General features: G+C 29.2%; 1 protein-coding gene across 1 annotated transcript in view; it reads left to right on the top strand.

Annotated features, from left to right (window-relative positions):
- The window catches only part of LOC111628865 (protein dopey-1-like), a 78,761-nt gene that overhangs the window by 38,392 nt on the left and 22,856 nt on the right, over positions 1 to 17,513 (top strand). The window contains exons 9-12 of the mRNA XM_023372720.1: positions 2,352 to 3,198; positions 6,789 to 7,222; positions 12,203 to 12,303; positions 15,710 to 17,234. Of these exons, the coding sequence (XP_023228488.1) occupies positions 2,352 to 3,198; positions 6,789 to 7,222; positions 12,203 to 12,303; positions 15,710 to 17,234 (2,907 nt within the window). The remainder of the gene's footprint in view (positions 1 to 2,351; positions 3,199 to 6,788; positions 7,223 to 12,202; positions 12,304 to 15,709; positions 17,235 to 17,513) is intronic.

The raw sequence follows: 17,513 nt of genomic DNA on the forward strand, positions 1-17,513 counted from the left end.
AGTGACCTGTACAAGCTGTATAAAGAATATCACAATTAAGTATTGAGGAATGATGTTACAATTACCTTTGCCAATTTAAGCTCATTTATATAAAGGCTTGTATGTTACAAACTTTTTAGTACCAGCCAGCCTTAAGAAAAATTTTTCAATAAATGCGATATTTACAAGGACATACTTAACTATCAGGAAACCTGGACAATCCCACCTCTCTGTCTCATCTTCCCTTATTAAGTCATAAACCATTGCCTCAAACTTCTTTTACTAATACTGCTTAAGATGTTTCAATGTTCAGCCAAATTAATGTACAGTATGTCAATGATTTTAAGGCACAAAGCAGTGCTGGAAGTCTTTTTCTGTGCTGATGTTAATTTTTCCTATTTATTATCATCGCAACATTGCTTTATTCAAAATTTCTTGTAGTTGTAATCTTTGTAATGTGCACTTTATTCACATGTTGAGTCTTACTGTCAAATCTGCTTTTAGTATGCTTATGCTACAACTTTCAAAAGTTTCCTTTACTTAGATGTTTTTGCTGAGCTTTACTTTTTCAACCTGGCTTCACTATTTTTTTTATGGGATTACGTAAAAGCAATTATTCTTGCATTTTTACAAGATTTTTTAAACAAGTCATATTAAATCTTTTAGATGTTAAGGTTTGCAACTTTGATCACATGCAGGGCCATCACAACTTATCTAATACGGATCACTTTTCAAATATTAATAATAGACCAGTATTAAGTAGTGTAGTCATTGACTACTTTTTGGTCAAATTAACTTCAATCTCCATCTGCAACAGTCCCTTCTTGCTATCAGACCCAGCAGTATGGTGGCATTCAAATAGGAAAATTACATAATAGGAGGTTACCAGCCTGCACAAAATATGATTAAAGTGGTTTTCAAAGAGTGCTGATATTAAATAATTTGGTCCATTTTTTAAGAAATTTGATTGTTGGCAGATCACCATTTGACATTCTACTGTGAATGAAATAGTTTGTTAGTGGTAACATTAGAAAAAAAATCTGATATCTTAAATTTTCTAAGATATTGTATTTTCAGTTGGTGTCTACTTGACCAATGAAATAGTGCCATTTTGTACCATCTAAGTATCATGATAAACATGACAATAGTAGGCTAAAATAACCAAACTCTTTATATGGTTTTTGTTTTAATGTTTGTTATGATATAGTATTTGATTTATATAACTACAAAGGTTATTTTTGGTCATTTGGTGTGATAAGCCCTTACCTATCTAACACATTTTAAAAATTTTCTTCGTCTACTGTACACAATTTAAAGAATTTTCAAAATGTGTTAGATTGGTCACTTGGTATGATAAACCCTTATGTAAGATAACCTTTGTAGTTATATAAATAAAATACTGTAATGTAATATAATAGAAGGGTTAGAAGTACAAAATAATTTAATAATCTTAATGTTTGTACTTATTTTTTGCCTGAACAACGGCTTACTTGCTTGTTAATATATATAAAAGTAATTTTAAAGAACTTTATGTTAAATTTATTTTATAAATTTACAAAGCTAAAAATTAATGGCACATTATAATTTTTGTGCAAATAGTATTTTTCTCAGTTTAGTATATTGTTTCCAGTATACTAAACTAAGAATATTCTGTTATGTTAATTTTAATGTTTTTGAAAAATTTTTTGGAAATGTTATATTCTAAGAACTAATAGATAGTATAAGCTTTGATGCTGAATTTAGCCTGCCAATTATAAAATAATAAGCACTTTTTATATTAAGTAAAGGTTAAATATAATCAATATAAGGTTAAATTCAATTAACAGTTGAAAAAATTATAACACAATAATCAGTCAGAAGAATGACAAATGCTGATTCAAACTATTTTTTTGAAAAATTGGCTCATTGGAGTATTGGGCTGATTTCCTAAAGATGTTGGCTGTATTAATGTTATCCACGAATTGGTAGTTAATGTAGAATATTTAACCAATTGCAATATATCTAATATTGGTTGATGTCAGTTACTACTTTTAAACTTTGATAATTTAGCATTATAATTTAAAATATGTAATAGGTATTATATTTTTAATTGTTTAAGCCTTTTATAAACTAATATTTAGGTACAAAATTTAAATTTCTATAATAATATAATAAAAAACTTCAGAAAGAGTTACTTTAATAAAAAAATGGAAATTGATTAATGTAATTTAATAAAGACAATTTGGCTGAAACAACAGTTTTAATTGAATTAATGTAATATTTTAAAATATTAATTGCATTATCTTATATTTATTATTTATAATTTATATTTATATTTTTTGAGAAAAATCTATCTATAATAATAATATGGATTCAATTTCTTTTAAATTTAGGAAACATATCCAGAGACAAGAACGGAGTATCTTCCGGATCTTCTGACTAAAATAAGCAATGCATTAGCCAAATACTGTGATATATTAATGCCAGCTGAACTTTCATCATCTCTACAGTTATGCTCAAAATTATTATCTAAAGTTCAGCCAGTTGTAATTAGTGTTTCTTCAGATAGTGAAAATGATAATAGTACTGATGTAACTGTAGATTCTAAGTCCCACAATGTGCCTTATGAACAGAATTGTGCCAACACTGAAAATAGCATAAATCATTTTTTCCTTAATTCTCAGAATTTAGACAAAAAGGTAGAATTAATTATAGGTTTGAGGAAAGTTTTATCTGAAAATCCTGATACATCAGTTTCATCATCTGAACATGTTACTTCGAATGATTCTTTTGATGGTAATGAGAAACAGAATTTGAGTTTGAATACAGTTTTGCCAACTACATCAATTGGTTACTGTGTTGAAAGTGTGCAAAATTTATTTGTGAAGTTTGTAAAATTAAAACTGTTTGACACTAATGATAACTACATTTATTGTTTTAATAAATTATTGGCTCCAAAAATAGATGGAGAAAAGCAGAGGGAACAGAAATTGAAAAATCTTCTTCTTAAGTGCCTTGGAACTGTCTCTGATGAAACTATAGAAAGGACCAAGAAAGAACAAGACAATTTAACAGATTCTCCTGAAGAAATATCAGAGAAAGTAGAACTTAATTTAAAATCTGATGCATTAAATATAACTGAAGCATTTCAGAATTTGTGTCATCTTTTTGTTGAATTGTCATCTTTCCCTATGTACTGTACAACATCAAAACATTTTGTGGATGTGAAATTGAAACATGGTAAGATATATATGAATATTAGAATAGTATAAAATAAAATAATGTATATAAGATTTACCTTAAACAAAATTTTTTCAGTTTAAATTTTTAGTAGTTTTTTTAATTGTTAAGATCTTTTCTATTGAGTACAAAGTTCTTTTGAATTATTTGATTAATTTGATGAATAGTTATTTTCCTAACTTTTTAACATTGAGTTTGCTAGTATACTGAAAAATTATTATCATCAAAGAATATATCTTTAGTGTATATTTTTTTATACAGTAAACATTTAACTATATTTAATTTTGTTTTTTAAATATTTAAATCTCAATAGCTTGATTCTCATTACATTATGTTCAAGATATAAATTGTTACAAAACCGCTCATAAAATTAAATTTTCACATTAAGCTGTAATAAGATTTCTGGCAGAAACACTGCCATGATTAATTTTTAATATGGCTTTTTAACAGCCTTTAAAGAAAGCTATTTTAAAATTGTAACATATATATGAATGGTTTTCAATATCTTATAATTTTTAAGGCTTATTGAATTTATGATAAGTAAAAGAATATTATTAGACATACATGTAACCTTATTAACTTGAATTGGTCAGGGAAAAAAATTCAGACAAAGTTAAAAAGTTTTGGGTTATAGAAGCTTATCTAAAATTCAAAATTTTGTGCATTAGTTTATTGTTGACCCAAAATAAATATCCATATGATACTTCTGTGGATCTTATTACATAGAATTGTCAATGTAAACCTCTTGCTGTTGTCCAGAAACTGGAATGCTTAACCAAATGGTTAAATAAGCTACTTAGAAATGATGATTGATCTGTTCACTCCTAAGTGTTAGGATTTTTTTTAAACTGCATTGTTTTGTATCTGGAATTACTCTGTTTTTTTTTTTATCACAAGCATACTACTATTTGATCATTATATTTTTAAAATTTTGTCACTAGGTTAAAATTTTTATATAGAATTTGACCCTAATAATTTTTTAAAAATTACTTATTAAAAATCCATTTATTTATTTTGTCAGCTAGTCAGAGAAATCCATCAGCAATCACATAAAACAAATAAAGTTAAAAAAAGGTAACTTTGAATGGCAGTTATAGATTCTGTGGCACACACTGCCTAGAATCCACCACCCCCTGCCTGTTGTTACATGATATGACATATTTAGTCGTACGTGGTTCTCGCTCACTGACGGCCAGATGACCGAGCAGTCAAGGTGGCAGCATCAACTGTTGTAATTTTGGTTATTAATAATTTCCAATGCAGCGCTCTGAGGTCCCAAGTACTTTTTTACCTTACTTTTTCCCCCTTTTCCTTTATACTTCTCCCTTCAGAACCTTTCCTTCAACCTTTTCTTCACCCCTTTTTCTTCCTAGTGGGTTAAGTTTGCAAAAGCAGGCAGCCCCTCTTTCTTTATTAGAGTATTAGAGCCTACCATGCTGGGGATCTGCTATTGAATCCAAATGGGTCAAAAAATCCCCAGGAATTTTTCAGGAGGTGGTCCAACCAGATATGTTGGCTTCTGTCCCTCACCACCCAGCCACTATTGTGGGCCTCGTCAAACTCATAATGAGCTTTCTAAAAAGAGGCCCTTTTAGTGCCCACAGGGCAGAAAGAGTTGAGAAAAAAAAATAGTTTCTGCACTTTATAGAAAGTTTCTTATTAGTTTGTTTGATAGAGGAACATTAATTAGTTCATTTAAATGAAAATGCTGAATTCATGAAAATACTGTATCAAAACCTCATTTGAGTTAAACATTTTGTTTTAACATGTAAATCCCTATGCTAGATGATTGGAAAAAGAAAGCAAGTTCAAGAAAACATGATTTTGAGTTAACCAGGTTCCACTGTACCAATAATTCTTTTACAATTTAATGGAGTTTAATTTTTGATTAATTCAAAGCTTATAGATTTAAAATGAGTGAATCATTACATTATTGCAGTTCAAGTATAAATTCCAAAGCAAAATTGGTGTAGTAAAGAAGCCATCTTATTAAGATGCTTTGAGATGTTTTGGAAATATATTCTGGTTTCATATTCAATACATAATTCTGAGTTAAAGTGTTGATGTAACTTTAAAAGTTGTTTTGTTATACTTTGACATAGTTAAAAGCAGGGCTGTGGAGTCGGAGTCTTGGAGTTTTGATGTTTTAGCCGGAGTCGAATGGTAAGGAAGAGTCGGAGTTGGTAGATTTTTACGCGACTTTCACAGCCCTGGCAGGGCTGTTGAGTTGGAGTCGGAGCCGGAGTCGTGGAGTTTTGGTGTTTTAGTCGGAGCCGGAGTCATGGAGTTTTGGTGTTTTAGTCGGAGTCGGATGATAAGGAAAAGTCGGAGTTGGAGTTGGTAGATTTTTACGCGACTCCACAGCCCTGGTTAAAAGTAATTTTATTAAAGTTATTATTGCATCTGATGCAGTTTAAAATAATAATCTTAGATATCATGTGACAGTTTGCTACTCTCCTTATTAAGTATATTCATACAATATATATTGTTTTGCTTATTTGTTGATTTGCTTTTTGTTTAATCTGTTACATTTAATCTGTAATTATTGAGCAAGTATTATACTATAGTATTCCCAGACTGAGAATGAGCCAATGTTGAGTTTAAAATGTGTATCACTTTACTACTATAGCTAAATAATACAGTAACAGTAAGAACAGAATAAAAAGTGAAAATTCAAACCTATCATATCCTATGGGACATCATTTGACCTTTTTTCCACAATCTCAAATTTTTTGCAAAAATGTGGAAATTTCAAATAGATTGTAAGAATTTAAACATATATTCGAATATATGTTCCATATATCTTAGAAAATTTAGTCTTTATCAAGTGTTATCAGTATGTCTTCAAGTGTTAAAATGATGCTTCTCACACACTATCACTGAAATTTATATATAGCTTCTCTTCTGTGTTATTTTTTCTCTATGTTCTGCTGATGGAAAGATGATGTATGACTAGAACAGTTTGAAAATTCAAAGTTATGTTCTCTGAAAGTGTTCTTGCTGTTCAAAGCTGCAACTGAGGAAGCCCACTTATATTGGGCAAAAATACTTTTAAACAGTGTATTATTGTTATTTCTCTTAAAAAGAGCAAATAAATTTGTTCAATGTTGCTACTAGCCATTTACTTTATATTATGTTCTACTTTGTAATGAACATAGAATTTCCTTTGGAGCAGATATTCATTAGTCTACATACACATTCTTATTTTTATGATGTTATCCTGATTGTCTTTTTAAATAAAATCTATTGTTGAGAACTTTAAGTTCATTCTTTTATGATTTTTAATTGTAAGTTTGAGTCAATACTTTGTAATTATTCATCCAAGCTGTTTAGTCTCTTGCAAGTTATTCCTGTAAGTTGATCAAATTGAATCTAATAGTTAAAGAAGATTGAATCTAATAGAAAACTTAAAGTTGAAAGCCTGGTGAATTCATTTATCTTTAGCATAGCTATCTTAATTACAGTTTTAAATCTCTTATACTCATGATTTTGCATGTATATAGTTATTATTTTATATTAATTACTCTGTACTATAAATAAAATATAAACTTTTTGATTCAAATGATCATCATAGATTGTCTTTTTTACAGATGAATGTTTATCATTACCTGAATGGTTGAAGATGCTATTAGTAATATCTTGTTTTGTAAATGTTGATGATTTTCATTTTCCTGCCATAACAACTATTGTAGAATTAATTGCTCTCACGCAATCTATTAAAATTGCACCAGAAACAAATCAGACAAGCCCAGTTCCTGCTTCTCCCAATTCTGTGCATTCATCATCATCAGTTGTTTCTGTTGTCATTGTTCCTATGATAAATTCTGCTGAACTAGAATATATCTGGGATGAAATGATGTTTTTTAATATTGCTGTTGTTAAATTATGGAAATATTTGGATGAAAGTTTGCCTAAATATCATCTTCATAGTGTTGAGCTTTTGCAACAATTACATAATTTAGCCAAAGATAGCAATGTATGTGAAAAAATTGTATGTAACTCTATGGCCAGTACTAATGAATTGGTAAGTTCAATTTTAAAGTAATTTCTTGTTAAACTATAAACCAATTAACAACTAATATATATTATTATATTCAACTAATATTCACTGATAAATTAAATATTCAAAAGTCATCTCTGAAATTCAATAAAGTATATTTAATAGAATTTGTTTAAAGTTGTTGGGCATACAAAAATAATTATGAGATGAATAAATAGCTCTGTTAAACATAATCTGTTTTTATTTTGATAAATCAAAAATATGAAAGGATGGAATTCCAAATTAAAATATCAGATGCTATTTTAAAAAGATAAGTCATGTTGATTAAAAAATGTACCATTCTATATGCAATTATAAATTTCCACTGGCGTCTGCTTGTCTGTCTGTTCTTAATCTCAAGAATAGAGTTAGATAGATGAAAGTACAGACCAGATAAAGAAAGCTAAGATTAATTATATGAACTTCCAGTTTGCACCAGATGTCGCATTATTTCAATTCAAAAATTTTCTCTGGAATGGAGTTAGATAGATAACTGACATGATTTCATTGTTAACAGGAAAAGTATGATGTACAGGGGCAAGACACTACTAAAATTGAGAGCAGTGTGACAAGAAATTACAGACCAGCATTGTGATGATGTCACAATAAATAATTGCTTGTTCAAAAATATTTTTATCAGAATGAGGTTATATGTCAATATCTTTTGTTAATATTCATAAATGCAGTATTATTATGTTTTAATATATTTGAGTTTAACACTAGGAACATCAGAATTTGTTTATACCAAGAACCAGCATTACAGGTCATTTTGACCTGTAATAGGAAAATTGCAATTAAAGAGTCTGATGTATTTATTTTGACATGTATTTTTATTATACATATTTCTGAATATATTTTTTTGCTATTAAAATGCATAAATGACCAAAAATTAATTTATTCACTCAGTACATTTTACTACATGTCAAGCACTAGATACATACTAGCTTAAAGGGGATGAAGACCAGGGCCACTCATAGGTATTGCCTGGTTTGAAATGGATTGAGAGGGAAAGGATTAAGGGAAGAGATGAAGGGGAAAAGTAAAGTGAGATAGGAAAGAGGATGAAAGTGGGAGTTACATGGGTGTCAGTATTGGTACTTTATTTAACAAAATATAAATTGTTACATAAATAAAAGGCATATTAACAGTATGACAAAATGCCCGTACTGAGGGTGTTACATAAGGAAACTGCAAATGGTGCAACAGGAGGATATGACTTGGAGTTACAGTACGAAAATGACGTGAAACTAGTCCCAACAATCAGATGTTACATTCAGATGTGAATAAAGGGAATGTAGGATTTAAGATCACGGCAGCATGTTTTTTGCTGTTACAAGGTATTAAAATAGAACAATCTAGACATGTCAAGCACTACCTGAATCTCTGCTGTACATTTTCCGTAAACAGGAACTTTGCAAGAATTACAGAATTGCATTGTGCGATTGCCATTACTTCGGCAGTAGGTCCCCTTATAATTTCTTCTTTTGTTCTCTACTTTTGTAAAAAAAAACTGAATTTCTAGATTTTTCAAGGTTTGGAGTGGTTGGAATGGACTGTTGTGTTTTCTTTAGGTACTGTTGATGTAGTATTCTGATAGTTTTTGGAGATATTTGTACCTTGGAATGCATTTTTGAGTTATCTCTTTGTATAATATATTTGCATTGACAGCTGCTAAATCCAGGATGACAGAAAACACTGTTACAGTCCAAAATCTTGACAAGCTTCGTGTACTTTTTGTTCTACAAAAATCTCAACAGTGTCTTACATTCTCAATTATACTTGAGTTTATTTCTTAAGAATCTTTCAACAAAGCAGGAATCTTCTATTATAATTATAATTAAGAAAATCACTGTAACAGGGATTAGAATTACAGTGTAACTTTTCTGTGTTGAAACCATGCCCTCCTCTATGTTATATTTTTTGAGACACCATGAAGTGTTGACACTATAGATACTAGACAGTGGGTGTAAAAAAGTCCTATGTGTAGTGTCAACACTTTATGGTGTCTCAAAAATTAGAATTATAACTTTATCAAATTCTGTATTAACAATATTTATTTTACACACTAACAGAATAATTTCACACTTTTAGCTGATGTATTTCTATTTCCATTATTCTAACTCATGACAATTACGTTTTTATCCTCCTCCAACTTATAAAATTTAACATTGTGTTACCTTTATTATTCAGTATACTTTTGCTCAGAACCATCTCTTTATCCACAATAGCTTTTATATTAGAAAGCTCACGCTGATTGTATTGTACTGTTCCCTTCATGCTAGATTTTCACTGAATATACGGAATTTAGTAATGAAAGATATTGTAACTTGTCACAAGTAGTGTTGATACCTGAATACATATAATTATTGACAAGTTTTATGATAATATACTGTGCCAATGATATTTCTCCTGGATGTGACACCCCTTTACCAGGGTAAGGAAAACTATTTAGAAAATATGTTTATTTCCTATCAGCCAGAATCCAGAACTTGGTGTCCAATTTGTCAGGTTTGTTTCGCATATATTGAATAAAAGCACAGTGTAATTTGCATCAGAGCAAGTGTTCATCAACAAAAACAGATCATTTGGATTGAAGCATTTCATGTAATGTGTACTGACAAAATGAGATTCACTCGTCTTATCATTAGAACATTTTTTAATCATTTTTCATATATGTATACACTTAGAAATCATACATACACATAACAAATGTATGTTAAGAATATCCTCATTATTGAAAAACGTCATTTTAATAATATCTTGGTAAAATTTTTGTTAGATATCGATAAATAAAACTACAGGCAAAATGACCCATAGTTGGTGGTTTATAGTATATTTTCAAAAAATTATCAGTTTTTGAAAACATTGTCCCATTGTAAGATAATCTAGTTTTTGGTAAAATTGTGAAATTTGAAAGAAAAAGCTTTGAAAATTCGAAAGATATGCAACATTCTATAAGCTATACAGGTCAAAATGACCTGTATGGTGGCTCTAGTATTAAAAAATATTGAGTTAAGTATTTTAGAATAATGGAAAAAAATTTGAATTTAAAAATTGTTGGATTTATTTACAGATTTTGTTTAGTATAATGAATAAACCATACCATAAGAGATCTTGAATTTGAAACTATTTCAGGCTACTCAATTGATTTACTATTTTAAACTCCTTTCTGTCAAATATTAATATAATAATTTTTCCAAATGACAGTAAAATTTAGCAAAACACTTATTTACTTATCAATCTATGATTTTAGTATGATATTAAAAACTTTAATTACCTTACTAATAAACATTTAATGAAGTCATTAAAGGATATATTCGTAAGCAGTGATGTAACAAGTAAGTTTTGTGCAGATTTCTTATTAGAAATTGTATGTGAACTGCATTTTCCTTTAATATGCTGTAAGTAGCAATTAAAATGTTGTAATGATAGTAATATTTTAATAAAATGTACAGTATATAAAAATAGAATAACAATGAAAATAAGAAAAATGAGGGAGTGAACTATTGTATAAGATTAAACTCTGTAAGATTGCAATGAAATATTGCAAATGCTGTATAACTCTCATACACAAATGCACATGCACACACTTAAACACACACACACACACAATATGATAGTGCCACTGAAAATAAATGAAAGCACATGTTAGAACAGTTACTTCATACTTCCACTTTTACTAGTGCAAGTTTCAAATTTTTCACAAATGTGCCTGGAATTAATTGATTTGGATATCATAATGGATATTAAAGGCATCATTTATTATAGTGGGAATTTGGATACTAGGAGTTCTGATATGGGTGTATTTAGTTTTTTCATATTACAAGGTGTTGGAAATGCCAAACCTCTTAAAGTTTTCTGTGATCATATCTCTTCTGTTTAGTTGAAATCCAAGATAATCATCAGGAGGTAGAAGTAATTTTTTTAGTAAACTTGATGGGAATAATTAATCTAACTAGTAACTCCAATGCTTTTTAAAAATGATCCATATGTTTTTAAAAAGTGGAAAGGTATATTACAAAATCAGTTTTCACTTATCACTCATATATACAGTCAACCCCCCCAAAATGCGGTAGATAAGTTCTGCTTTATAAGAATTTCACATTGTAGGAATCCTTAAATACATGAGCCAATCACAGCCCAACACGTGTGAAGTTTACGACTACGGCTGTTTGAAAGATTTTCTTCAATAAAATTAATTGATTCTAGATTAATTTGACTCAACATTTCCAAAACACATATAATGTTTTGGAATAATCCATATAAACTATGCTATAAACAAAAAATTGTAGGATTATTTACCGAGTGTGCGCCGTTCGATGATGCCATTGCTTAAGCTTGTTTTCGTTGCGGAGTGACTCATCGAACGGTGGGCGTGTGTTTCCTGATAAGTTATTTTTCTGCGAAAAATTCACTGAACTTTGGAGACATCATTAATATAAATATAATTTTTATGGCAATTAAATAATAAATGGTTTTTAGTAGGTCTGCTGCTTGTTTAAACTCAACAGTTTGTGCAATGTCCGTTATTGGTCTAGATTCGACCAATCCTGTTGTGACATGAGTTGGCGATGACGTTTTATCATGTTATACGCATCTCTTTTAGCATGTTATATGAACACAATTGCAATTTTTTTTCTGTGTTATATGAATCCGTGTTATATGAACCCGTTTTATAGGGGGTCTACTGTTATGTCTTTTCAAGATGATTCATAAGTTGATACTAAAATCTATGGCAAAATTTTTGCTAAATATAGTACATTGAAGCTTTTTTTTGTGTGTATTTTTGTGTGATAATACAGTAATAGGATAATTTTGAATTCAAGATGATGTCTTTTTTAACTAATAGAGGACAATACTTCATAAAATTTAAATTTGTTATTTTATTCAGCTTAAGTAATTTTTAACATTAATTTTACAAAGTTGAGAAGTTAGAATATTGAAGGTAAATTTGTTTTTTGTCAGGAACAAGTATCTGCTCAGAAAAAGTTCTGCATTTTATGGCACATGACTCGAGATTTGAGATTGAAATCTACTCCTACTCGAATGATGAGAGCATTTGATAGGTAAGTCAAAATTAATTCAAGTTTTATATATTTATGTTGAATGTATGAACAAGTTATTTACAAAACACTACTTTTTAATGATTTTACTTAAACTATTAGTTTTATTTTAATTATATATAATATTTACATTAGAGTAAGAGAAATTTTCCATATAAAAGAAATATAATAAGAATCCCAAGTAAAGATTATAATTAAAAATAAAATGATCTGAAAGTAATCCTTAATTTATAAATCAAGTTTAAGCCATTACATAATTTGTTTATAAATTCTTTATTAATTTACACACCTATTATAGGTATGGATGGCTGAACAGTTAAGATGTCAGTCAGCCTACTGCTCTGGGGATCTGGGAGTGAATTCAGACAAGTTGAAAATCCCAAAGATTTTTCAGAGAATGATCCATCCTGGATATGTTGGGTTTAATCCCTTATCACTTGGCTTTCCTGTTGTGGGACTTGATTGAACCACAATGGTTTGATTAAAAAACCCTTTTAGTGCCCCCCCAGAACAAAAAGACTAAAAAAATATTTTAGGCTTTTTTTCTAATTGATCTCTTAATAAATCTGAGATCTTTCTCCTTCTCTGTAATAAATATTTTTCAGAAATTTGAAATATTTTAATTAGTTCTGTCAGGTGATACTATTATCTATATGGTTTCTATGTTATATATATATTATTCTATAGAAGTGATTATTGAAATATTAATGTTATTTTTAGGTGTTTATTTCTAATGTTAGAAAATTTGGGGAAAGAAACAGGACCTCAGAAAGCTGTTTCTCAATGTTGGTTAAATCATTCCTTACAGCGTGGTGATGTTGCTAGGATACTTGAACCAATATTATTAATTTTACTACATCCTGATTCAGCTAGAGTGTCCATCCAACATGTCAGTGTCCACTGTCCAAAATTAAAATCAGATGATGAAACAGAACAGGAAGAATTGAAGGAAGCAAAAATTTATGCTATTAGCAGTGTAAGTGGGAATNTGCCACTGAAAATAAATGAAAGCACATGTTAGAACAGTTACTTCATACTTCCACTTTTACTAGTGCAAGTTTCAAATTTTTCACAAATGTGCCTGGAATTAATTGATTTGGATATCATAATGGATACTAAAGGCATCATTTATTATAGTGGGAATTTGGATACTAGGAGTTCTGATATGGGTGTATTTAGTTTTTTCATATTACAAGGTGTTGGAAATGCCAAACCTCTTAAAGTTTTCTGTGATCATATCTCTTCTGTTTAGTTGAAATCCAAGATAATCATCAGGAGGTAGAAGTAATTTTTTTAGTAAACTTGATGGGAATAATTAATCTAACTAGTAACTCCAATGCTTTTTAAAAATGATCCATATGTTTTTAAAAAGTGGAAAGGTATATTACAAAATCAGTTTTCACTTATCACTCATATATACAGTCAACCCCCCCAAAATGCGGTAGATAAGTTCTGCTTTATAAGAATTTCACATTGTAGGAATCCTTAAATACATGAGCCAATCACAGCCCAACACGTGTGAAGTTTACGACTACGGCTGTTTGAAAGATTTTCTTCAATAAAATTAATTGATTCTAGATTAATTTGACTCAACATTTCCAAAACACATATAATGTTTTGGAATAATCCATATAAACTATGCTATAAACAAAAAATTGTAGGATTATTTACCGAGTGTGCGCCGTTCGATGATGCCATTGCTTAAGCTTGTTTTCGTTGCGGAGTGACTCATCGAACGGTGGGCGTGTGTTTCCTGATAAGTTATTTTTCTGCGAAAAATTCACTGAACTTTGGAGACATCATTAATATAAATATAATTTTTATGGCAATTAAATAATAAATGGTTTTTAGTAGGTCTGCTGCTTGTTTAAACTCAACAGTTTGTGCAATGTCCGTTATTGGTCTAGATTCGACCAATCCTGTTGTGACATGAGTTGGCGATGACGTTTTATCATGTTATACGCATCTCTTTTAGCATGTTATATGAACACAATTGCAATTTTTTTTCTGTGTTATATGAATCCGTGTTATATGAACCCGTTTTATAGGGGGTCTACTGTTATGTCTTTTCAAGATGATTCATAAGTTGATACTAAAATCTATGGCAAAATTTTTGCTAAATATAGTACATTGAAGCTTTTTTTTGTGTGTATTTTTGTGTGATAATACAGTAATAGGATAATTTTGAATTCAAGATGATGTCTTTTTTAACTAATAGAGGACAATACTTCATAAAATTTAAATTTGTTATTTTATTCAGCTTAAGTAATTTTTAACATTAATTTTACAAAGTTGAGAAGTTAGAATATTGAAGGTAAATTTGTTTTTTGTCAGGAACAAGTATCTGCTCAGAAAAAGTTCTGCATTTTATGGCACATGACTCGAGATTTGAGATTGAAATCTACTCCTACTCGAATGATGAGAGCATTTGATAGGTAAGTCAAAATTAATTCAAGTTTTATATATTTATATTGAATGTATGAACAAGTTATTTACAAAACACTACTTTTTAATAATTTTACTTAAACTATTAGTTTTATTTTAATTATATATAATATTTACATTAGAGTAAGATAGAAATTTTCCATATAAAAGAAATATAATAAGAATCCCAAGTAAAGATTATAATTAAAAATAAAATGATCTGAAAGTAATCCTTAATTTATAAATCAAGTTTAAGCCATTACATAATTTGTTTATAAATTCTTTATTAATCTACACACCTATTATAGGTCTGTGAATTGACTTAAAATTGCGGATTTATTCAAAATCAAGCAATTATAGCAAAATAACAATATATGAATAGTTCTATTTTTTGTTTTTTAATTTTAAAGTATAATATATGTTAGAATATAGCTTTTTTCATAGAAAATGCAAAAAATTTCATAAAATTAGTCAAAAGTTATGAGTTCTACGCCTTATCTTGCCAAGAATGACAATCTTTGTTCATATTTACAATATTGTATCTTAGCTAATATTTTATATTTATGGATGGATGGATGAACAGTTAAGATGTCAGTCAGCCTACTGCTCTGGGGATCCGGGAATGAATCCAGACAAGTTGAAAATCCCAAAGATTTTTCAGAGAATGATCCATCCTGGATATGTTGGGTTTAATCCCTTATCACTTGGCTTTCCTGTTGTGGGACTTGATTGAACCACAATGGTTTGATTAAAAAACCCTTTTAGTGCCCCCAGGACAAAAAGACTAAAAAAATATTTTAGGCTTTTTTTCTAATTGATCTCTTAATAAATCTGAGATCTCTCTCCCTCTCTGTAATAAATATTTTTCAGAAATTTGAAATATTTTAATTAGTTCTGTCAGGTGATACTATTATCTATATGGTTTCTATGTTATATATATATTATTCTATAGAAGTGATTATTGAAATATTAATGTTATTTTTAGGTGTTTATTTCTAATGTTAGAAAATTTGGGGAAAGAAACAGGACCTCAGAAAGCTGTTTCTCAATGTTGGTTAAATCATTCCTTACAGCGTGGTGATGTTGCTAGGATACTTGAACCAATATTATTAATTTTACTACATCCTGATTCAGCTAGAGTGTCCATCCAACATGTCAGTGTCCACTGTCCAAAATTAAAATCAGATGATGAAACAGAACAGGAAGAATTAAAGGAAGCAAAAATTTATGCTATTAGCAGTGTAAGTGGGAATGTTATATATCATGTAAGTGATGATAGTCATACCTCATCTCATCAGGGAAGTCCAGAGAAAAAAATACTTGCTCTAACATCAATAATAAACATGGGAAATAAAGAATCTAAAGTAGTTACATCAAATTCAATGCTACAAGATTTTGAGCTGCCATCATCACATGAACGTGAAATTTCACTCCCTATTTCCTTATTTGTTAATCCATTTGGATCCCTCATGTCTTTAAATAGTGATATGACTAATGAAACATCAAATCTACCAGATCTAACTAATGTGAAAAGATTAGATAGTACAAGCAGAATAATTAATTCTTTTGATGATAATGAAGTAGAATCAAAACCTGTTTCTGTTGAACAACAGAAAGAAATGTCTTCTGTGGAAATAGTTTCTAGTATTTTAGATGAAATTCTGAATATTGTTACATCTGAAAACAAAATAGAAAATGATAATGTTTTTGGGTTTCCTTCAGATTATGGACTAGAAGAAATTTATCAAGAGTTAGAAAGCATATCATTATCCAGAAATAAAATTCCTAGGGATAATGATAACACTGATTTGTCTGAAAATCAAGATTATGAAATGCTTACTATTCATCCACTTCATTCATATATTCTTTTATACTGTCAAGTCTATGATTCTCAAAAAACTATGTATGCTTTATCTTCACTCAAAGCAGTTATTTTAACAAATCCTCGTGTTGCATTATGTAACATGTCCACAACCAATATCAGCAGTTCATTAAGTTCTAGAGGACAGGAATTACAAATATTACTTGCTAGACATAGAAAGTCTGTGTTTGGAAACAATTTTCATGGAGAAATAAATGCAGAATCAATAACTGCATATCGTAGCAGCACATTTGTTGAAGTAATTGTGTCCGCTTGTCTTTATTACATTCGTGGATATTATCCTAATTTTCCCCAAGTTCGATTAACTGAAGAAGAAGTAGTCGGAAACAGAAATGTGAGATTGTTGTGCACCGAAGTTCTTACGCTTGTGTTTTCTGAATTAGTTGGAATTGTGAAAGATAGTGGCAAGAGTTTTGCTTCTTATTTGAATGATCTATTGATGAGATGCAAAGTGCAAAAGATTTTGCTTCACTGCCTGATCGCAAGTGTATATAATTTGCAGTTAACACAAAAAGATTATTCTGAAAGGCAAGTGACATTTACAGAAACCATTATTGAATTTAGTGAAAGACCATCTAAAGGTGATCAAGATAAAGAAAAAAAAGATGATTTTCAAGATACATTTCAAGTAAGAAAAATGTTTATTAGTTATCCTTATATTTTGACTTTACTGTAATAATAATGTGTATAGTTTTAGTTATCCAAGATAACCAAAAATTCTGATAACTGTACAATATACTCAATATACAATAATTTTTAGGTTAGACCTATTTATTGAACATAATGATTTAAATTATACCGTAAAAATACTTTTGATTTTATTTAGGACAGTGTTATGAAATTTTATTAAAGCAGATTTTTTGAATCATTTTTATAATTTGCATTGTTATGAGAAGTCATTAGAGTA

This window comes from Centruroides sculpturatus, unplaced genomic scaffold (assembly GCF_000671375.1).
Source record: "Centruroides sculpturatus isolate CEXI.00-Female unplaced genomic scaffold, Cexi_2.0 scaffold359, whole genome shotgun sequence".
NCBI classification, from domain to species: Eukaryota; Metazoa; Arthropoda; class Arachnida; order Scorpiones; family Buthidae; genus Centruroides; species Centruroides sculpturatus.